The sequence below is a fragment of the Asparagus officinalis genome, chromosome 2 (genome assembly GCF_001876935.1).
Source record: "Asparagus officinalis chromosome 2, Aspof.V1, whole genome shotgun sequence".
Taxonomy (NCBI): Eukaryota; Viridiplantae; Streptophyta; class Magnoliopsida; order Asparagales; family Asparagaceae; genus Asparagus; species Asparagus officinalis.
Window position 1 is genome coordinate 80,393,139 of NC_033795.1, and position 23,238 is coordinate 80,416,376.

The 23,238-nt window shown below is 37.7% G+C and overlaps 2 protein-coding genes across 3 annotated transcripts; one reads left to right on the forward strand and one right to left on the reverse strand.

Annotated features, from left to right (window-relative positions):
• LOC109831780 lies at window positions 9,162-11,781 on the forward strand. Its single transcript, XM_020399198.1, has 2 exons — window positions 9,162-9,613; window positions 10,747-11,781. The coding sequence occupies exons 1-2, from the start codon at window positions 9,276-9,278 to the stop codon at window positions 11,393-11,395; spliced, it is 987 nt and encodes a 328-aa protein (XP_020254787.1). The 5' UTR covers window positions 9,162-9,275; the 3' UTR covers window positions 11,396-11,781.
• Window positions 12,735-16,588, reverse strand: LOC109831781 (kinesin-like protein KIN-14O). Of its 2 annotated transcripts, none has more exons than XM_020399200.1 (11): window positions 16,436-16,588; window positions 16,050-16,181; window positions 15,873-15,956; window positions 15,642-15,806; window positions 15,454-15,560; window positions 15,178-15,365; window positions 14,933-15,097; window positions 14,158-14,364; window positions 14,039-14,076; window positions 13,838-13,965; window positions 12,735-13,563 (listed from the first exon to the last, which is right to left on the reverse strand). In XM_020399200.1, the coding sequence occupies exons 2-11, from the start codon at window positions 16,165-16,167 to the stop codon at window positions 13,030-13,032; spliced, it is 1,734 nt and encodes a 577-aa protein (XP_020254789.1). In that variant the 5' UTR covers window positions 16,168-16,181; window positions 16,436-16,588; the 3' UTR covers window positions 12,735-13,029. The 2 variants fall into 2 exon arrangements, with proteins under 2 accessions (XP_020254789.1, XP_020254788.1); XM_020399199.1 differs by having other exon boundaries at window positions 16,284-16,587.

Below are 23,238 nucleotides of genomic sequence, written 5' to 3' on the forward strand. Positions count from 1 at the left end.
GATAAGTATCTATTGACCTTAAAATAAAATACTCATGTTATAAAATTATAGTACCTAAGGGGAAAGGACTCATTACATTTTATGAGCTTTTGTCGCATCATGTTTTAAAACTATTCCAACAATTTTCTTACTTTTCATGCACTCGGTACTCTTTATCACCTATTGTAGTGCAGAATTTTTTAAACTATGCAAGGCATACTACAATTTTAGAAAGCTTAAAGATGCAATTTTAAAATTAATAGGGGTGTGATGCACCCCAGGACCCATATTGATCCGCCCCTTGAGGTTGGATGTGCACATGTTAGCTTTGACCCAACCCAATTATCATTAACCTGAACACAACTACTAATCAATGGGTCAAGATGGCGGACCGATTACTTCATCCACTCAAATTTGGGCTATCCACAAAGAAAACCCACCTATTCTGTTCATTAGCAACCCAATGTATCTAAAAAACTCAAGTAATTCTTTCCACCAGCTAACCAGGAGCAACGACACTCTTGTGGTGATAACTATACTTATTTAAAATCTATATACATTATATAAAAGAATAAATAAAATAAAATTTGGATACAAATCACATGACCTGCAAACCACCAAATAAATAACCATCTGAGCTAATATAAGACAAACATGAAGTCTCATCTATTGTACCGGAACTCTGAGGATGTGATGAGTGTTGAAATTTATAATCTTATACTCTAACATTTCCTAATAGGTTGAACGCCTTTTTCATAGGCTTAAACTTGAACTCTTATAAAATATTTTACTAAATCGCATTAAATGTATAGCCTGTGAGATTACAACCTAGTTTGCTCTGATATTAAGTTAAAGTCTCCCCCACAAAGCCGAAACTCCAAAGTTGTGATGAGGATAATTCTTAACAGACATAATTCAGAGCAAAAATAATTGCATACCAAGAATTAATGTAATTCTACATGGTTATATGTAAATATGGTCATAGGAAAGTTTAATCACAATAACTTTTCCTTTAATATAGTCATCACAATAATAAAAAGAAAAGAAAGAGGGTGCATTCACATACCTGCAACATTTTGAACCCATGCAACCGAATCTCAGAGGAACAATTCTTGCGAACCAGATGAAGAGATGTGTTTGCTAAAACACGAATATCTCCATTTTTTATCTGCAGACAACATATAAATAAAGGTAAAGAATGAGAGAGTGATGAAGGAAAGCAATGTGGATAAATCCAAATACAAGGTGCTTGCTCATTTCTTTTCTCCTCTATTTCATGCACACACTAACACATACATCTCCAGACTGTTTGCTAAAACTAGTGTACAAACAAAAAAAAATGTACATCTAGATGCATATAGATGGACATCGCAAAAGCTTAAGCAGGTAATAAATAAAAAAACCATCCAAGACAAAACATGTTAGTTTCATGAAATTGACTAAACTTCTTTAAACATAAATCCTGCAAAAAAAAATCCAAAGCTCCAATGCAAGCCGATGATAACACAGTAGGTTCATGATATGATTAATCGAGAGGCACTATTCATGTGTTCAGCATTGATACATAAAACTGAATTTTCAAGGTAATATCCTAGAGATAACTCACAAGATCAACTTTATATAGATTTTTTCCTCAGTTTATTACAACACTCCATGTACATATCTAAGCCTTGCAGCAAAAATCTATTTAATACATCAAAATTATTTTCTCCCAAAATTAAGTTTACTTTGTAAAGCAAAGAAAATCAATATTTTGCATCTAGTATACATTTGTCTTGTGTGGATGACATGAAACATCCCACCTTCTAAGGAGTAAGGTCTCATACTTTTGGTCAATCCAGTTTTCTTTTAAAAAACAATTATCGTAACATTATAGCAAATGATGCATTAATGCGCTCATCTCAAATCAATATAAATTTTTTCTTTAGAAAGTAGAGAAAATTTGACAATATGCTTTCAAGACGCGAGGAAAACAAAAGCGGCCCACATAAAAATGGGTATAACCAGAAAATAAAGAATGGAATATTGACAAGAAAAGAAAATCAGCAGACTGATTTGGCGGAAAGGAATGTGAGATGAACTTTTAGGATTTTTAAATCTCTACAAGATAAAATAAATTACTTGACCCTTTTCTTAGAAGACTTATAACCATCTTATAAGCTAGACCTTTCATCGTGTTATTAAAAGAAGTCACGTCTAGAAAATCAATGCAAAGTTGGAACATCATAGTCAAAAAAGGTTACGTGTTCTGTTCGAGGAACAAAGACTCTGCATGCCTAATACAACACAGAGAAGTCAAGTGCTCGGATAATGTAAGTGTTCATACACTTATTTATCTGAAAAGTGAAATTCTTTAACATATAAATAAATAAAACCACAAGAAAAATATACTAATTAATGAAATTGATAATTTGTAGTTATAAACATTTCTCAGTAAGTCACATCCATTAGTTCCTAATCGAATACCATTGTATTTGTGACACAGAACAGTCTTCACGAATCGAATACTTAATGATTTGGTATAAAGTCCACAAAAAGCATGAACTTCAAAGAATGTGATGGTTATATACGAATTCTAATATTTCCCCTCAGTTAAGTTCAAACTTGATCATCATCTCATACTGAAAGCAGAACTCAATTTTTAGTTAAACCGCTCAAACTCAGCATAGAATGGAGCACGTGAAGAAAAATCCACAAAAAAAAATAACAAATAGAAAAAGCAAAAAAAAATTCATACAGATTCTAGATAAGAAACAGCAGCCTTGCGAGCATCGGGAGTCGAGCTCCAGTCCAAGGCGGTGGCGATCGCTCGGGCGACGTTGCCGGCGGTCTCGTCCATTGCTCGATTCCGTCGAGGATCGGAGAGAAAAAGGATCGTGGATTTAGGGTTTAGGGTTTCGTTGGGGGTTTGCTACGGATCGGAATGGATTTTTTGAGTGGGAGAAGGGAAAGGGCGAAGGAGAGCGAGGACTCGGGGCTTTTAAAGCCGAGGGTCAAGAATAAAAGAGACGAATCCGGACCGAAAGTGAGAAGTATCCGGCTTGATTGCATGTAGACCACTGGGGCGAATGGAAGTTAGAGCACCTCCAATAGTTTTCCTAAAATTTTCTTCAAAATAGAGAAATAAAAGTTATATTCTCTAAATTATTTTTTTTCCAACTCCAACAGCTTCCTCATTTTAAAAAATCGTATTTATTATAATAATAAAACCCTCCTCAAAAAATTGGAGAATGCTGCAGATTTGGGGGAAAGCTCTCTATTTTTTCTCCTCCTTCCCTATTTTGGGGAATGAGATGGGGAATCTGTTGGATAAAAAAAAGCTCTATATTCTCCAAAATTGAGTATTTTTAAGAAGATGTAGAAGCTGTTGGAGATGCTCTTAGGGGAACCATTCACCTCCATTCATCTTGTTTGGGAACATTTAGAAGGTGAAGTTATTCACCCTAGTTCCTCTTGGTTCACTCCCTAATAGAATAAAATTTGTTACCCCTCAAATTAGGGTGTAACCAAGGGGAAGGGAACTCCCTTCCCTTCCCTTCCCTTCCATTCTCTCACCTAATTTCCCTTAACTTCCCTTCACCCCCTACAAATCCAAACAGGCTCTTAAGTTTGGATATTATTAGAAAGGGAAAATTTGCAAAATAGTCTATTTTTGTTCATTATTTAGCAAAATAGATCGTTTTGCTAAATAATTAGCAAAATAGACCTCTTTGGAAAAAAAAGGTCAATTTTGAAAAACAATACTCAGAAAACATACGAGACTACTACTCCCGTATGTTTAGAGCAAACTTAATCACGGATTAGTGACTCAGAAAACATACGAGACAAGTAGTCTCGTATGTTTTCTGAGTTCATCTCAATGTTTTGTGAAATTTTCTGAGTTCACTAATCCGTGATTAAAACATACGGGACTACTAGTCCCGTATGTTTTCTGAGTTGTTTTGCAAAATAGACCTCTTTTTTGCCTGTTGGCAAAAAAGAGGTCTATTTTGCTAATTATTTAGCAAAACGGTCTATTTTGCTAAATAATTAGCAAAAACGGACTATTTGTAAATTTTCCCTATTAGAAATACTCTTCAAATGTTAGTATTTTTAAAACTACCCCTCAAATCATTAGTTTTTAAAAAAACTTACCCTCAAAGCAATTAAGCATCAACTTTGATTATCTAATTTTTAATCACATTGTAAAAATTATCAAATTAGTCAAATTTTTAGTACCAAGTTGATAATTTGTTGATTTTAGGGGTGTTTTGTCACAAAGCAGAAGGAACTACTAGTCCCAGATGCTTTGGACAGCTTACAAGACTTATCTATTAAACACAAGGCGCTACTAGCCACTAGTCCCCTTGTGCTTTGGATAGCTGACAAATAGCTTTATAAGCTGTCTAAAGCATGCGAGGACCAATAAGTCCCTTGTGCTTTCCACAAGTTTTTTTTAATGTACAGTAATACCCTAAGATAGTCTATGCAAACATTCATAATACATCAAAAATTCTCAAACTTAATATCCACACCAAAAGCATATTTAAATCAAAGTAAAAGTATAAATGCATATATATTCATATGAAATCCACAATACATTCCGTCCAATCATCCTTACAGTTGCATAAATCCATACAAAGGACAAATTTTCAAAACCGACCCATTTGAGTTTTTATTTGCAAAAAACGACCCGTTTCTAGGATATTTGTAAAAACCGACCTGGTTTCAGCGTCAGCGCTGAAACCAGGTCGGTTTTTGAAAAAAAAAATCCGAAACTTCACGGGAGTTTTTTTTTTTGAGAAAAAGGATGGATTATCACAAGGATAATCCAGCCAGGTAAATTAACAAAAAAAGGTTGTTACAAAAGAAACATACACACCCCCAACCAAGAGTGTGTATTAAGTTCATGATCAAGATTACAAAGCAAAAGTAAAACCCAGCACAAGTCTGTATATAGCTATAGGTCTCTGTTCATGATCAAGATTACAAAGCAAAAGTAAAACCCAGCACAAGTCTGTATATAGCTATAGGTCTCTCCCACAAAAAGAAGACCATGATCAAAAACCAAAAACTAAAAGTTTGGATATCATGGTGTTTTTCTTATTGTGTTTTTGTAAAAAAACACCATGATGTTGTGTTTTCCCTTTAAAATATTTTCAAAACACCATGTTAAGTTTTTGGTCAACACTAGTTTGACCCATTATAACATTAGTATTAAACATATTATTAATATATTATATATTAATTATATTAAAATATATTATAAATATATTATAAATAAAATGTTATCATATTTAGTTTATATTATTATAGTATTATAAGTATTAAATGTAATGTAATATAATATTGTATAATGTATTATAATATTATAGTATACTTTAATGAGTTATATTGTTTTATAATTATTACATATTAATTTCAAATAATTATATATTTAATTATTTTGGTATATCAATTTGTTATTTTTGTATATTACATTAATATTTTTATAATAATGTTATTTTATTATTAATATGATATTATAATGTTATTAATATAATATAATATTATACTTATTATTTATATAATATAATATTATTAATAATGTTAATATTATAATATTACTTATTATTATATTGTTATGTTATTATTAAATATGTTACTATTATATAATATTTTATAATTATTATTTTATTACAATTTATTTATTAAAAAATTAATAATATTATAGCGATTATACTATTGTATAGTATATTATTATTTATTATCAATAACTTTTTTATTATTTTTATTAGTTTATTTTTATTTTATTATTATTTATTTATTATATAATACATTATTAACATATTAAATATTTATTATATAATACATTATTAACATATTAAATATTGGTATTTAATATGTTATTATATTATTATATAAGATCTTTTACTTATTATATTTTTATATTATTTAATAAATATTACTAATATATTAGATTAACTATAATATAGTATAATATAATATAATATAATAAGCATGTTAATAATAACTGCATATTAATTATATTTAATATATTATGTTAGATATTATATTAACATTTTCTCAAACTCAAAACCAAAACACCAAACTTAAAACACCTAAAAGGTGTTTTGAAATAAATGTTGTGTTTTTTGTTTAAGGATGATTTAGCTCAAAAAACATCATGGTTTTCAAACGCATGGTGTTTTGTTTTTGGCAAAAACACCATGGAAACAAGTAAAACACCATGATATCCAAACGGAGCCGAAACTATCCAAAGTTTTAAAACACAACCACCAGATAAGCTCAAAACAACACCAGAATTGAATGTGCATCATTCTAGCTGGATCACCTCATCTCCCATAGCTCTGTTCTCTTAAACCACTGAAGATTGAGTTTAATCCAGTTGAATCACGATGTTGTTCTCCTCCCCTGTAGCTCTAGCTGGCTGTAAATCTCCCAGTCTCTCATTCCTCTTCATTCTTCGTGCTAACAATCTGGCCGCTCTATCTGAGATTGTAGAACCTAGCCAAAATGTAGAAAAAGTCATAATCTTATTCAAAATCTCCAACGCTCTCTTCTTCTTGTTAGAGAAGAGTCTATCATTACGTTCCTGCCATATGCACCAAATAAGAGCACAAAAGATAACGTCTCTTTCCATCTTGCATTCCTTATTTCCCCCAGCAGTCCAATTAATCCAAACTTCTTTTAAAGATTTCATTTTGAAGTCTTTCCCAATTTTTAATTTGAACTGAATAGATCTTCACAGTGAGAATACAAACTCACATTCAATAAACAAATGAGAATGACTCTCTTCAACTTTAGAACACAAAACACAGTTCAGCTCTAACTGAATTCCTTTTTTAGTCAAAATATCTTTTGTATTTAAACTCTGTCTTAAAGCTAGCCAAACCATAAGTTTCACTTTTAAAGGAATGGAAAGCTTCCAGATATCTGCACAATCAGAACGTAAACCTCCATCAATAACCATCAATAAGAAATTGATAGAAAGATTTAACAGAAAAAATACCATTTGTTTCCCACAACCAGATTCTGCTGTCTTCTTTTTGATCAAAAATTATGTCCTTGATGAGATTCAATAAATCCAAAAACTGAAAAAACCAAACTTCCTGTCAATTGCCTCTTGAACTTAATATCCCATATCCAGTTGTTATTCCTTTTTTTCCTCAGATTGCTAACAGAAAACTTCACGGGAGTTGAACTCCCGTGAAGTTTCTTAGTTCAAAAATAAATTTTTTGAATTGTGAAACTTCACGGGAGTTGAACTCTCATGAAGTTTCAGATTTTTTTTTTCAAAAACCGACCTGGTTTCAGCGCTGAGGCTGAAACCAGGTCGTTTTTTGCAAATTTGTTTGAATGGGGTCGTTTTTTGGCAATAAATTCCTAAATGGGTCGGTTTTGAAAATTTGTGCCCATACAAACATCCGTACTATACTACCATCACGACATCCATTCGTCCTTGTGTTCTTTGAAAACTGCCACCGTGATGGATAATCAATCTTGTATAATCCGACACCCCTACAACATAATATCTCACATTATGCTCCCAACAAAATTTTCTTGCTTTCTTTTAAAATTACCACAAGTTGGAGGAAAATATCGCAATTAAGAAACAAATTTAGTCTTGAAATTGAATTTTTAGTTAATCTATAAAGGTAACTTCCTCTTCAAATATACCCCCCTTTGTAGCAATGCATTAAATAGGCAAACAATTGCAAACAAATGTTTCATGTAATGGAATAAGTTAAGCATAAAATTGATATAACTAATTTTTATTCCGATTTTTAGCTCTCCTGTAAAAAAAAACCTAATCAAACTTCAATGCAAACCCTAATCCCATTTCCCCCCTAATTAGACTTCCACACTATATAAAATCAATCAAAGAGGTGACTTTATCTTTAGAAATGAATCGCCAAGATTTGAACCTTCAAAATTCGACTATTTCCCCCTAATTCGAAACCTTAGAATTAAGACCACCTGCTTTACTGAGCTCTTTGTATTCCTCAACTAGAACTTTAGGGGAGAGAGAGTGTGCGAGAAAGAGAGATTTTAGAGACATGAAACCCTATTTTTACATTGTATAACTAAGAGAGAGATTTTTAGGAAATCGATGGCAATTGTAAAGTTTTGGATGTTTTTACCGCCATGTAGAAGGGTATTTCTATCTTTTAAGGTTAAATTTAATGCAATTAAACATATTCACACGGTGAAAATTTTGGGTAGTTTTCTGCTCGGCTCTGAAAATTAAGGCATTTAACGCCTCGTTTGGTACGCGGGAATGAGGAGGAATGGAATGCAATTCCCACTTCTCATTCCCTCATACCAAACATACCTATATTTTAGATGTTGGAATGACCATTCCCTAGGAATGATCATTCCCACTATTTGTGGGAATGAGCATTCCAAGTGAGAAGATAAGGAATGGTCATTCCCATTCAAGTGAGAATCAAAAACTAGTTAGGTATTTTTCAATTATATCGATCCATATTAATAATAAAGAATGTTTGGGTGAGCCGCTATGCAAGTGGGCAATTTTAGATTGACAATTTAGTCTAGTATATCATTTTGCTATTTCGAAACTTATTATTTTAGTTGGTATTGTTTTATGGATTTTTGCTATTATGAATTGAGTGATTTTGATACTTTATCAAATAAGTTAATTTATATATCTAGAACTGTGGATTGTGGATATCATTCTTTTTTTTTGAACCTATGAAAGATACGATAATCTTTTTTTTTCTTTAATTTTTAAGACTAAGAAATAGCGAGTATTGTTTAAAAAATATAAACGAAACATACACCTGATGGATAACACGAGCATTAGTATAACACATACCTAGATTAATATAACATATGCGTATATAAAATTATTTAGTTATTATCATTAATGTTTATTTTTTATCTTATTAAAAATCTATGTTGTTGTAATGGCATTATTAGAAAATGAGATTTCATTCTCACTTGTGTGCTAGTGATACTAAACATGGGAATGGGAATGAGATTTCCATTCTAGCTTCATTCTACGAACGCACCCAAACAAGAGAATGAGAATGACCATTCCATTCCCACATGCAATCCATTCCATTCCTTCTTCCATTCCATTCCCAAGTCTGTCCATTCCCGCGTACCAAACGAGGCGTAAGTGCTTTGTTGGAAAATAATATAATATTTAAATGCAATTAAGCCCAAAAAAAGAGACAAAAACCCATCCGAGACCCAAAACAAAAAAACTCGATCCTCAAAATTACCATCAGATCTCAACTCTCCCTACTCAAAACCCTTTTCCTATCTGATCTCCCAATCTCGCGTCTCCGATGAAGCTCGCCGGCGGCGGCGGCGGTGGAATCACAGTCCCCGCCCTCGTCCTGCTCTCCTTCTCCTCCGCCGCCCTCCTCCTCTTCCTCCTCCTCCCCTCCCTCTCCCCCTCGTCCTCCCCCTCTTCGTGCCCCGATCCATCGCCAGATCGAACCTCGACCGTTCGTCCACCGAGAAGCGTTCAGATCTCGACCACGCAAGAGGATGTCGAGTGGTTGAAATCCCAAATCAGGATCAACTCGCTGCCGGATCCGCCTGCGACGAGGGAGGAGTGGTATCAGTTGAGGAAGGGGATCAACCCCAGGACTCGGGAGCAGCAGCTTCAAGATCTCAGGAGGTAAGTTCACCGGTTGGTAAGATTTGGATTCTGAGAGAGGTACGAAATTGGGATTGAAATCCAGGAAACCAGTTACTTACGTCAGTGGTAGTCCCTAGTAAGTGTTGATACCCCCATTTGCAGGTTTAGAGTTTAATTAACTGCAATTAGAGTCAGCCTGAAGGTTTTCTTGGGATGCTATTTTGGAGAAGTAATCGATCTTTGTGTGGAAAAGATTGAATCTTGATGATGGCTTCAATGAGTTTGAAGCAGGTTATTGGATGATGGTCTCTGAGATGATACGCACATTTTTTCGTTAAAATGATTGATCCTGGACTTCACTTGCTAAATCCACTGGTTTGAAGTTTATTTACCAGTATTATTATCCAAGTAGTTGCAATTAGACCTAATCATTGGAGTGACCACTAAAGGATGTGGAATTAGATGGCAGGTCACACTCCTGACATTAATATTTTCCTCAAATGAGTGGAAAAAATTGCACGATCATCTAAGATTTTATGTACTCCTCAGTAGATCAATCTATCTGGTCTATGTGTTGGAAATTTTTTAGCTAGTCATGTTTTGCTAAGTTAACACAGCTTAGGGAATTGAAGTTGATAGTTGATACGTTATTAATCTTACCTGAAAGACGTTAATACTGAAACCATTTGCTACCTTTAAGTTTTCTTTTCATCCCTTTCTGTTAAGTGCTTTAAGTAAATAAGCTCACTAGGAAGATCTGTTTATAAATATCTTCTTGTATCTTGACTGCATCCGGTGACCCAGTTATTTATTGTGGTATTTCTCCTGTTATCTTTACTTAAGAGCATACATGAGGAAACAAACGGAACCAGCTTTGAAGCACTTTAGATTACTTGATCAGTTTGACTTGAAATATTATTAGTTCCTGTAGATTGGAGCATAGGATTTGTTTAGTTCATTTACTTAATTTATGAAGTAGTACTGTATTTGGAACCTATTACTAAGATAAGCTCAGAGATACCGCAAACCCACAGGTCACTAAGGGGGGAAAAAGAAGGGGGAAAAAATGGAAAGAAGAGGGAGAGAGATCGTTATTTGATAAAAAGAAAGAAACCTTAATTGATTGCAAGAAATTACCAAGCTTATTGCCTAAAGGTCCTTGTTTGTTTCAGTTACAAAGGAATCTCTCATTATCAAACCGAAACAGAGGAACATACTGCACTTCCTTGCCCTGGAGAGCTACTTGTAGAAGAGCATCACAGCAACTACGGCGAACCATGGGCTGGCGGCCGTGATGTCTTTGAGTTTCTTGCATCTTCAGTCAACCTTGCCCCTTCAGACCAAGTTCTTGAAATTGGATGCGGGACTCTTCGTGTGGGTCTCCACTTCATCCGATATCTTGACCCCTCTCGCTTTCACTGTCTAGAACGCGATGATCTTTCTTTGATGGCGGCCCTTCGTTATGAACTCCCCTCTCAAGGTCTTCTCCACAAGAGGCCTCTAATTCTAAAAGGGGATGATATGGAATTTAGTAGGTTTGGAGATGGAATCAAGTATGATTTGATATATGCAAGTGCTGTTTTCCTTCATATGCCGGGTGACCTGGTTTGGTTGGGGTTGGAAAGATTGGTAGAGAGGCTTAATCCTGAGAAAGGAAGGATCTTTGCGTCTCATAATATGAAGTTCTGTACGAGATTAAGGGGGGAGTGTCCTGAGAGGCTCGCGAAAATTGGGTTGGAGTTTGTTGGGAACCGGACTCATGACAGTTTATTGTTCAATCACTATGAGATTTGGTACGAGTTCAGAAGGGTTAAATCATAGGGTGTGGCAAAGGGTTCCTACTTTGAAGAAGGGATATTGATGGTGGCTCTGCAGTGTGCATTATACTTGGAAAGGAGGCGTTTTTTTCTGCCACTGTTCCTAAGAACATCTCGCTGTGAAACTGAGAAAAGAAAGCTCACGATTCGTAACTAAACAATTCATTTGCTGGAGGTACAACTGCCTCATGCTCATTGTTTCTCCTACTCGGTTACCTTGTAACATGTGAGTGTTTTAGGCACTACGGCTTGCAAATATGTGTTGTATTCTTAACTTCTAAAAAAACCCACATTCGCAATTTTTTACGCTATGCAATTTGGTTAGTGCTCTTGTGAACAACGACGTTGTAAAGTTTGTGTCGATTCTTAGATTGGTTCAACTGTTAGTTAGTTTGCTTTTTTTTTCATCAAAATCTATCGTTTTAGGCGTCTCCCTCTATTTGAGTAAAAAATATTGCGTTGTATGCCCCAAGGATTGAGCATCAATGTTTTTAGTGGATAGAATTTACTGAATAGCTTTTCCTTAACTTAATGTACACCGGGAAGGAAATGCTTTTGTAGTTTTCTCTTCTAATGGCTTCTGCCATGTGCAAACTGGATCCATGATGATGACTCTTCAAAAACTTCAGTTTAACTATTCAAACACTCGCATGTGGGAGGAGGAGCAGCTCACAAGGTTTGTACACATATTTTGGATTTTATACCTTCACCGAACTCTTTTGCAGACTTTCATTTATCTCAGCTTCTCTTTGAAGGGGCTAAAACCAAAGGGTTTGGGGGTTATGCATAAACCCCATATGATGAAAAGGGTTTTTTTCTGAAAAAATCACTGGATGATGGAGGGGGCTACACTATATTCTCCCTTAAACATTCTTACCTTGTGTATGTTATTGAACTGGTAAGTACAAAATTTTAGGCTAAATTGTATAAGAACACCAACATATGGGAGCATGGGGTTTGGACAATTCAGTAGAAGGATAGGGGGATAGTTTCGAGATTTCAACCAGCTCTGTATGGTTGGTTCATAACACCCCACTCGCAGGTGGAGTGTTCTGATAAGATTTGTATATTATTGAACTATGATCGCTTTAATTCATTCTAAATGGGTACACTACGATCAAACTTAGTTTGAATGCGTTCATTGACAAAGGGAATCTATTCAGTCACAAAAGGGTAGAACCCTTCACGTGGGATGTCACAGGATGTCCCTTTAACCTGGTTTTCTTACTTTATTTATTTATTTATTTTGACATGGAGATGAGGAGCATCATGAGAAATCCTTCTAATGAAGAAAAGAGCTCCATATGAGGATTACTTTATAGCATCATTCCAGAACAGCATCATACAACACCAGATACTCCCAGTATCAATACATTTCTACAAAAGGCAAAAGTTCAAGCTCCTTATTTAAAAAGAAGAAGAAGAAAAAAAAGATCATATCTAGGTACATCAAATACCAAATCTACACCCCACACCAAGTAATCAAACACTCAAAACACCTTGAACAGTTAGTAGTATGAAAAAAAATCAATCTAACTCGATACATCACCCGATCCTGCTCACTCTGTCAAGGTTAAAGAATCAAAAAACCCAAACCTGCAACTTCAAAACACACTATTCTTCCTGCTTTCTTTTTTCTTAAATGACATCAGACATCCTCCTTCTATGTTGATTCAATGTAACCCTCAAGTTAGGATGAGAAGCAGAGACCTTCTTGTTCCTAGAAACCGAAGATTTAGGACTATTACCCTCACACGTCACAAGTTTGCTCTTTGATCTCGTAGCACAAGGTTTCATAAAAGTATCAGAGTAGCTGAGAGACTGTGAACTGATTATATCCACATGACTTCTAGTTCCAAATCTCAAAGTCCTCGTTCTTGAATGTGTGTGTTCATTGGCGCTTAGCCTCTGTCGACTTGATACTGTCGGAGCCATGAATCGAGGAACCGAAGAAATGCAAGCTTTGCTTGAATTTTTCTCAGTGGGAGTATCTGACGCTTCTCCTTGAGCTATGATCAGAGGACTTCTTGGTGATCCCTTTTGTTGATTCTTTTCCTGTATTAGTTGTTCAGCTCTCTCTATTTGGTTCCTCACTTTCTGCAAGTCTACTTCAGTGTCTTTTATCTGTAGGTCTAGTTCAGCGATAAGTTTCTCCTTCTGTTTATTCGATTCCTGCAGTTGTGCAGAAATGGTCGAAATTGGTGATAATTTCATAGACAGAATTTTCGTTGGGGTTAATTGTACACGGACCCCCCTGTAGTATCGCTGTTTTGATCTTACTATAGTTTCATTGTTTCAGATAGCGGGCGTTAAAACTACAAAAAAGTTTAACCCAGGGGTCTATCTGCAGCAATGAAATGACAGGGGTAGTAACTAGTAAGTGTAAGCCGATGAATACTACAGGGGGACTACGTGCAATTAACCCTTTTCGTAGAAGTAGGGTTACCTCTGAAAGTTCTTTGTTGTGCTCTATCGCTCTCACTCTTTTTGCGAAGCTCAGAGAACATATCGTCTCTCCAGTATCATTTTCACTAGGACTGATGTGAACAACCATCAGAACTTTTGAACCATCACCTATACAGAACAAATGCATTATTACAAGTTATGGTGCATTAAGCTCATCTAGGCTGGATTTTCAGTTTGCTACCTAGAGAGTCACTGAGAATCTGAGTAAGCTTGCTATTCCTGTGACCATACAATCAAAAGAACAATATCAGAGGTGTCTGGAAACAAATCTGAAAGACCAACCTTGCAAATTTTACTTACCTGTAAGGAATGTGATTTCTTTTCTTCTTCAACGAAGAAATGACATCGCCAAGCGCTGATAACGAAAGATTTATCGCCTTTCCCTCATCTAGTGTTTGCCCAGTAGCACCAGTCTTCAACAGTCGCTCACTTCCTCCAAGATCCACCATCCACAGCTTGGAAACTCCTTCGTGGCCCCCAGAACGTCGAATAGTAATTCTTGTTAAGCTGAACATAAGAAACTATGACAGAAATAATATGTAGAATGATAAAACTTAATTGGGTTTTTCTGGTATTGGCCCTCCGAATCCATCTTTATTTAAAAAAAAAGGGTTAATTGTGGATGGACCGCCTGTACCATAATCAAATTGAACTTACTAAGCTTGTAGTTCTATTGTTGCAATAGACCCCCTTGAAAGGGTTCTATGGTTGCAGGTAGACCTCCTGACCTATTGTTGCAGATAAACCCCGTGGCCCCTGAAAAGGGTCAAAAAAGAATTTATACTCAGGGGGTCTATCTGCAACAATAGAACTATAAGTGTAGTAAGTTCAATTTGGCTACAGGAGGTCTATCCTCAATTAACCCTCCAAAGACAAGTCCCCCTAAAAAGATGGATTTATGAAATAATTTCTTCTAAATCCTTAAGTTATACCAAATTGGCCCCCCTAGTTAAAATCTGTCAAGGATTTGGGGGGCTTATTTTGAAATAAAAGATGATTTTGGGGACCGATACCAGAAAAAACCCAAAATAATTTGGAAGGAAGAATCGCATATCTGAAACAGCTGAACACCCACCAGTGAGATCTGCTAGAGGCATCATTGACATTAGTCCACGAAGTAGAACGAGCTCGTTTGCCCTTCGTGTACAATCGATATGCTTGTTTGATATCGGATACTGCTATATCCATTAGACCCTCAATTTCGATAGACCGATTACTGCCAGATTGGATATTGAGTCCACTATAACAGAAAAACACGAGAAATCACCAATCAGTTTTCAAGCCAAGTTCCTATAAGAATGGAGCATATATGTTAAGTACCATTTTTGAGAGTGTTGAAGATATCTTGAAGAGTTGTGCTTCAATGTGAGAAGATCTCTAATACTCCCCATGTAGATCTCTAACATACTCATTGAGAAAGAGTAGGATGCTGATTTATCCTGAGAAGCTCGATGAAATAATTCTTCGATAGATCGAGGAACGATACCTGGATTCTCATTTTTTCCTTCCTAGAGATTTATAATGACAAAAAAATCATTGGCTTGAGATTAAATCAAGCGTTTGTGGAATCTGAATTGAAACTCTTGAAATACTAACCATAGTGAAGGTTTTGCCCGTTCCCGTCTGCCCATAAGCAAAAACACACACATTATGCCCATCAAGCGCAGATCTAAGAATCGGTTCTACTTCTTGAAATACATCATCTAAAATTGTGAAATTTTCAGTAAATTAATAAATTAATAACAAAAGCAGTACTTAAAAATTACAATTTTAAAAGAATTTACCCTGTGTTGCTCCCTGAGAGAAAACTCTATCAGCACCAAACTCTTTCTTCGCTCCTCCTGAAGTCTTGACAGTGATCTTATCTTCTTCAATAGAAATGGGTGATTCTGAAGTTTTTCTATCAGTTGAAGAAGAAGATCGAACTCGACAAAAAACCCTGATACTACCTACAAAACCAAGATCAGTTCAAGAATTCAAATCCTATCTTGATTCAGATTGAGATCTATACCTACCTTTGATATCTAAAACCTTGTTGAGTGCTTCTCTCCTTCTCCCATCCAAACTTCTTTGCTTCAACCTCAACGTCGAAATTTCAGCTAAAATTTGGATTAAAACATAAAAGTAAGCAATCAAGTATACAAATCACCAACAATAAGATAAGAAAGAGAAACTTCAGTAAAAATTCTTGCCTTGAAGATTTGAGACAGTGAGCTCAGGGATCATACTAACATCAGTATAAACAACTTTGGGGCATTCCAAGTTGAAATTTTCACTTGGTATCATGATCATTGGTGAAGGATCTTCCATGAACAAAACAAATGCTGCAATCAAAATGAAATCTTTAGAAACCCCACCTGAGTAAACCAACCAACCAACCAAACAAACTTCTGCAAGAAAGCAATGCATTCCTTTATCATCAATACCTTGCTGAAAGGTGAAGCAAAAGCTGAAAGCAGTGGATATTGTTGTAAAGTTTTAAGCAATTATTAGCTTAATAGAATGGAGATTAATAAGAGTGGGGTTAAAGTGGACTAAAAGAAGGAAGCAAAGTCTTTGGAGAGAGAAGATTCCATGCCTGAAAACAAGGAGAGCCCAGATATGAGATGATTAGTTAATAAGCTCAAGGGATGAGAGTGAACAGATTCCTAGAACCAATAAAGTGCTAGTTTTTCCTTTTAACACTTTTCAAGAATCTGAATACTAACCAGATGAGCACTGTTAATTGTGCTATGATTTTGGCATTAGCGTCTGAATAAGGAGGCTAATTCTCTTATTTTGTTGCCTGTTTCAAAATAAAATATAAGGGGTCAATTGAGGATAGACCTCCCGTACTATCGCCCAATTACGGATGGATCCAGGGTGAAACTTTTTTGACTCTTTTACGCCCAGAGAAAAGAATTTTCAATAACAAATAGGCCTCTTATGGGTAAAAGGGTCAAAAGAAATTCGACAAAGGGTAAGGATGTTTCTGGAATAATAAAATTATAGGGTGCCTATTCTCAACTGGGCAATAGCACAAGGGCAATCCACAATTAATCCTAATATATTATTCTCTTGTTTCTATTTTAGGGGAGAATAAATCCTATAGGCCCCGTTTGGCAAAAGGTTAAGGGAGAAGGGTTAAAGAGAATGATTAATATACTTAGCCCATTCGATAATCTGGAAGAACTAATTTTGACTATTTTTTTAGCCCATTCGATAATCCACAATGATTTTGACTATTTTTTTTATAATTAGATGTGTTAACTCTTAATCCTTCTAAATAGGAGTATTAGTAAACCCCTCATTTTGAGGGGTTAACTCATTTTAATCCCTCTAGAGGGGTTAGCTTAACCCTTCTATATTTTTTATGTTTGGCAAATTATGAAGGGTTAACTCACTTTAACCCTTGTATATATTTTTTGTGTTTGGCGGGTTAAGAAGGGGTTAAGTTTCCTTAACCCCTCACTTAACCATTTGTCAAACGGTAGAGGACACTATAGCAAATATATTGGAATGAACAATATCGCCTCCTTTATCAATTCTAAATTAGTGCAGCAAGTATTACAATATCAACGTACTCGAGTATATTACCAATTTTACGTCACTATAATCAGTGTAATCAAACTATTGAAAACAATACGATCACCAACTGTAAAATCTGTGTCGGACACTTCGTCACCATCCTCTTCTTCCTATATGATTTTCTATGAAGTGCCATCTTTAAGAATTATTTTTCCATTTGAGTTAAGATTTAAAGCATTATTTTAACAAGAAAATTGGCCAGCATAATGTGCAGAGCAACTGGCATGGCTGAATAAAGCGAGTATATGATTAGCATATATCCAAACTGTTGGCAATCAGAGAGCATGTGGGTATATGTCTACTTTTCTCTCGTTGGAGTACTGTCAGAGGGGTGGAAGTTGAAGTTTAGTTTTCATGTAAAAGTTTGAATTTTTTGAAAAGAGAATTTTTTGGTGGGTGGTGATAAAGACAGCTTGTGCTTTCCTTTATGGGTTGTTTGGTTCCGGTTTTTGGAAGGGGAAAGGAGGGGGAAAGCTACCAAAATATCAGCTTTTTGGTAGCTTTCCCCCAAAATCGTCTCTTATATATAGAGACGATTTTGGGGGGAAAATGCCAAAAAGCTGACATTTTTGACAGTTTTCCTCCCTTTTACCGATCCAAAAAACCGATCCAAACAGCCCCTTAACGAGCCCTTCTTTGGCATGTTTATTTGCATGTCCAAATTGTACTAATTTACACTTACATCCATAATACTTTGCACAAATAATGAAAATTTCCCCCTTATTTATCATTTTCATGATTTATAGACCTGAAATTCATTTAGTCAGAAATGTATAGTATCAAACTTCCCATAATTTCTAGATTTTCTTAAACACTATTCTTCAATGTATTTATTATTACTTGTTGAGCTTTTATTGCTTGCAATACAAAATACGACGAGTGGGCATATTTGCAGGGGGGTAATATTTGCAAAAAATACAATTTTTTTGAGTCTCTTTCTATTTGAAGTTACAGGGTTTGTTTTGTTGGATGGCACCAAAACTTCAAGTGTAGAGTTTGTCATGGTGTCACAACCTTGGCGTAACGGCAACCTTATAATTATTGTGGTAATAGTACAGTTGCAGGGCGCCCAAATTTGTGCACAGTGGCCTCTAAATTTAAATTTCAAATAATTTCCACCTATGTTAATAGTGAGAGGAAATTGCCACAAATTTGACCACAAATTATATCAACCCATTTAACGATTAAAATTGTTGGGAATTTAACGCCTAAATCCCCTAATGCAACGGAAACGCGGTATAGAGAACAGTACACCAAGATTTACGAGGTTCGGCAACTGCCTACGTCCTCGGGAGCCACACAGTAAATTTCTTATTAATCAACAAGAAATTACAATTTTAGGAGGCAGATCCCTAAACTGGGATTTCTCAATAAACATCTGTAGCCATACAGTGTTAATAATAAACAGGCGTATGCAACCTTTCAATACCACTTAGAATAAATACCGGCACAATCAAACTCCTCTTTAATTTCTCTCTCTCTCTCTCTTAATCTCTCTTAATCTCCCCTCAAAACACCCTTTGAGAGCTGGAGAAAAAATGCGAAATCGCTACTGCGATTGGTGGGAAAACGCTGCTGCGTTTTATGGGCAGTTCGCCGCCGGCCCAGAGAGAAAGAATCGCGAGTGGGAGGGTGGAAAGAATCAGCAACCCAAAAACCTAAGTGGGGTTTCTTTATAAGGCCGGATGAGGAGGAGGAGCTGGCCGACAGCCTGTCGGCCAGCGGCTACTTGGACGCCAAGTTCGCGACCCCCCCAAAAAACGCAGAGGCTCGCCATCGCCAACGCAAGAGCTTCGCCATCGACTGTGCACGCAGAGTTCGCCATCGACGCAGAGCTCGCACATCGACTAGCCAGCCTTCGAACGGAACGCAGAGCTCGCCATCGACCCAGCTTCGAAGAAACGGCCAGCTCGAGGCTTCGAGCTCGTCCTGTCGCCTGGACCTCGCCGCCTGTCGCCTGGACCTCGCCGCCACCATCCTGGAGCTCGTCGGAGCTCCTCCGTCGCCGGAGGTTGGTATCCACCCCCAACCTATCAATCTCCCACTTGGAGACCAAACCGACGACAATCAGGCTATCTCATCAAGCTCCTCTCCTGTGTGACTCCGCCTTCATCATCTATGCATGAAGGCCAACTGAAGTTGCACACAACTTCAGTTTCTGAAAGGTCACTGCCTTTGTCAACATATCCGCTGGATCCTTTCTTCCTTGGATATTCTGTTGAAATCCTTTGACAACTCGTCGGGCTCTGTATCTTCTGGAACTATTCTGCTCCCACTTGTTGTGACGTACCTTCTTCCCCATGGGCAACTCAGCTAGTCCCCATGCCTGGTTGGAGATCAGAAATTTCTTCTCTTCTTTCGTAGCAAACTCCCACTTGCTCGCATCTCCACTCTGACAAGCTTCATCAAAGCTTTCAGACTCTCCTCCATTTGTCAGCAACATATAATTCATGTATCTGCTGTTAGGCACAGGAGGACGAGTACTTCTCCTTAACATCGGAGCTGGTGCGTCGGGCTTCTGCGCACCATTCTGTCCAACAGTCTCTTCTGGCTGAGGATCTTCTGCATTGGGTTCTTCCGAGAGGTTATCCGGAACATCATCTGCATCTACAAATGTTGACTCGCTCTCTGAGTCACCGTCATCTGTTTTGTGCATGTCCTTATACATCACCTTCTCGTTGAATGTCACATCTCTGCACCTGATCACCTTCTTGTTTTCGTTGTCCCAAATGCGGTAGCCGAACTCGTCTTCACCATACCCGATGAATGTGCATTTCTTGGACTTGGGATCAGGCTCATTCCTGCCTTGATCACTTATATGCACATAAGCTACACAACCGAAAACTTTGAGATGTGAGAGGGTTACCTCCTTTCCGCACCATACCTCTTCTGGTATTCTGTGCTCCAATGGAACCGATGGACCTCGGTTGATCAAGTAAGCTGCTGTGTTGACTGCTTCTGCCCAGAACTGCTTCGGTAGACCTGACTGCATCCGAATGCTTCTGGCTCTCTCTGTCAACGTTCTATTCATGCGCTCAGCCACACCATTGTGCTGAGGCGTGCCGGGCACGGTCCTCTCCATTCTGATACCGTGCTCATAGCAGAACTTCTTGAATCTGGTGTCTTCATACTCACCACCATTGTCTGTTCTGAGTTTCTTTACCCTCAAACCGGTCTCATTCTCGACCATGGCTTTCCATCTTCTGAAAGCCTCAAACACTTCTGACTTTTTCTTCAGAAAGTAGACCCATACTTTCCGAGAGTGATCATCAATAAAAGTCACGAAGTAGTGTTTCCCACCAATCGACGCGGTGGTTGTTGGTCCCCAAACATCTGAGTGAACAAGCTCTAGCTTCTGCTTCCTGGGGGGTCTGCTACTTGCCTGAAAGCTAACTCTCTTCTGCTTTCCAAGTATGCATTCTTCACACACATCAATCTCTACTGATTGTAAACCTGGGAGTTTTCTCTTTGTGTGCATAACCTTCATCCCCTTTTCACTCATATGACCGAGTCTCTGGTGCCACAGCTTTGAAGTCTCATTGCCTGCTGCAACTGAGATCGAACAACGTGCACCTGCTGTCATATACAGGGTACCAGTCTTCCTACCTCTGGCAATCGTCATTGCGCCCTTCGAAATCCTCCAGTCATCTCCATGGAAAGTCATCGTGTAGCCTTCACTAGCCAGCTGGCTTACTGAGATTAAGTTCCTCTTCAGGTCGGGAATATACCTGACATCCTTCAGCTCCCATACTGACCCATTCAGCTTAATCTTCACTACACCTTTGCCAATAATGGCACATGCTTGATCGTCACCAAGATATACATTTCCAAGGTTTCCGGGGATATACTTCTCGAGGAATTCTTTCTGAGAAGTAGCATGGAATGATGCTCCCGAGTCCAACACCCAAGACTCCTCCTTGCTCTCCAAAGAGCATATCAGCGCATCATCTCCTCCTGAGGTGGAGGCAACGTTCACATCTGCATTTGCCTCCCACTCCTCCCGTGCACTCCTGCACTGATTCTTGTAGTGCCCGGTTTTCCCGCACTTCCAACACTCGATAGCCTTCGAACTGTTGGGATTTCTGGATTTGGATCTCCTATCATCTGATCCATTTCCTCTGGTTGAACTTTTACCTCTTGACTCTGTATGCAATACTGAAGAGGTTGTAGCTTCACCCGACTCTCTCCGTCGGATCTCCTCACTGAGAACCAGATCACGAACGTCGTCAAACTTCAACTTATTGCTTCCCGATGAGCTACTCACAGCTGTGACCGTAGCGTTCCAACTCTCTGGTAGGGAAGACAAAAGGATCAACGCTCGAACTTCCTCATCAAACTCAATATCAACTGAACTCAATTGGGTCGTGACTGTATTGAGTTCATTGAGATGATGTGCTACCGATGCACCTTCCGCCATTCGCAGATTAAACAACCGCCTCATCAAATGGACTTTATTTGAGGCTGTTCTTCCCCGATAGTGGTTGATACAGATTTTTCTGATACAGATAATCCTCTATCTGCATTTTCCAGAATCCGAAATCTGATCCATCAAACTTCTCTATTCTCACCTTCCCTTCATCTGCGGCCATGGCTCCCACTTGAATCTGACTTCCTCTAGATCGTTTCACGCTCTGATACCAGTTGTTGGGAATTTAACGCCTAAATCCCCTAATGCAACGGAAACGCGGTATAGAGAACAGTACACCAAGATTTACGAGGTTCGGCAACTGCCTACGTCCTCGGGAGCCACACAGTAAATTTCTTATTAATCCAACAAGAAATTACAATTTTAGGAGCAGATCCCTAAACTGGGATTTCTCAAATAAACACTGTAGCTACAGTGTTAATAATAACAGGGTATGAACCCTTTCAATACCCACTTGAGAATAAATACCCCACAATCAAACTCCTCTTTAATTCTCTCTCTCTCTCTCTTAATCTCTCTTTTAATCTCCCCTCAAAACACCCCTTTGAGAGCTGGAGAAAAATCGAAATCGCTACTGCGATTTGGGAAAACGCTGCTGCGTTTTAGGGCAGTTCGCCGCCGCCGCCAGAGAGAAAGAATCGGAAGAAAAGGGGGGGAAGCTCAGCAACTTCAAAACCCTAGCCTGGGTTTTCTTTTATAGGCGGAGAGGAGAGCTGGCGACAGCCTGTCGCCAGCGGCTAAACCTGACGCAAAGGTCAGGTTCGAACGCAGAGTTCGGACCCCCCCAAAAAACGCAGAGCTCGCCATCGCAACGCAGAGCTCGCCATCGATCCTGTGACGCAGAGTTCGACCATCGACGCAGAGCTCGCCATCGACGCCAGCTTCGAACGAACGCAGAGCTCGCCATCGACGCCAGCTTCGAACGAACGCAGAGCTCGAGGCTTCGAGCTCGTCCTGTCGCCTGGACCTCGCCGCCTGTCGCCTGGACCTCGCCGCCGCCATCCTGGAGCTCGTCGGAGCTCCTCCGCCGCCGGAGGTTGGTATCCACCCCCAACCTATCAAAAATATCCAAAACGCTCCCGGCTTTTCTTCTGTATGGTTCAGTGTATCTCGCTTGCAATTAGCGTCTTGATATGATTTGTATTGACATAAAAAATATTAGGCTTATCATATAATGATGTGATAAGATCTAAAGAACATAACTAGGATATATCCTATGATCCATAGTTAATTCAATCAACATTGAATGAACAAGTAGATTTACACTATATAAACTTTGCGCAAAAGCGAATTAGTGCCTTCTAGAAATTTTCAAAAGCTGTCATTGCAGCAAGAATATTTGAGTAGTCGTTCTAATTACTAGGGTTGCATATGGTCCAGATACGACT

Coding starts and splice junctions, on each gene's coding strand:
- LOC109831781 (XM_020399200.1), bottom strand. CDS start 16,167: ATGGAAGATCCTTCACCAATGATCATGATACCAAGTGAAAATTTCAAC. Junction 15,098..15,177: donor CTTCAACACTCTCAAAAATG/GTACTTAACATA, acceptor TTTCTGTTATAG/TGGACTCAATATCCAATCTG. Junction 14,077..14,157: donor AGAAATCACATTCCTTACAG/GTAAGTAAAATT, acceptor GTATGGTCACAG/GAATAGCAAGCTTACTCAGA.
- LOC109831780 (XM_020399198.1), top strand. CDS start 9,276: ATGAAGCTCGCCGGCGGCGGCGGCGGTGGAATCACAGTCCCCGCCCTC. Junction 9,614..10,746: donor CAGCTTCAAGATCTCAGGAG/GTAAGTTCACCG, acceptor TGTTTGTTTCAG/TTACAAAGGAATCTCTCATT.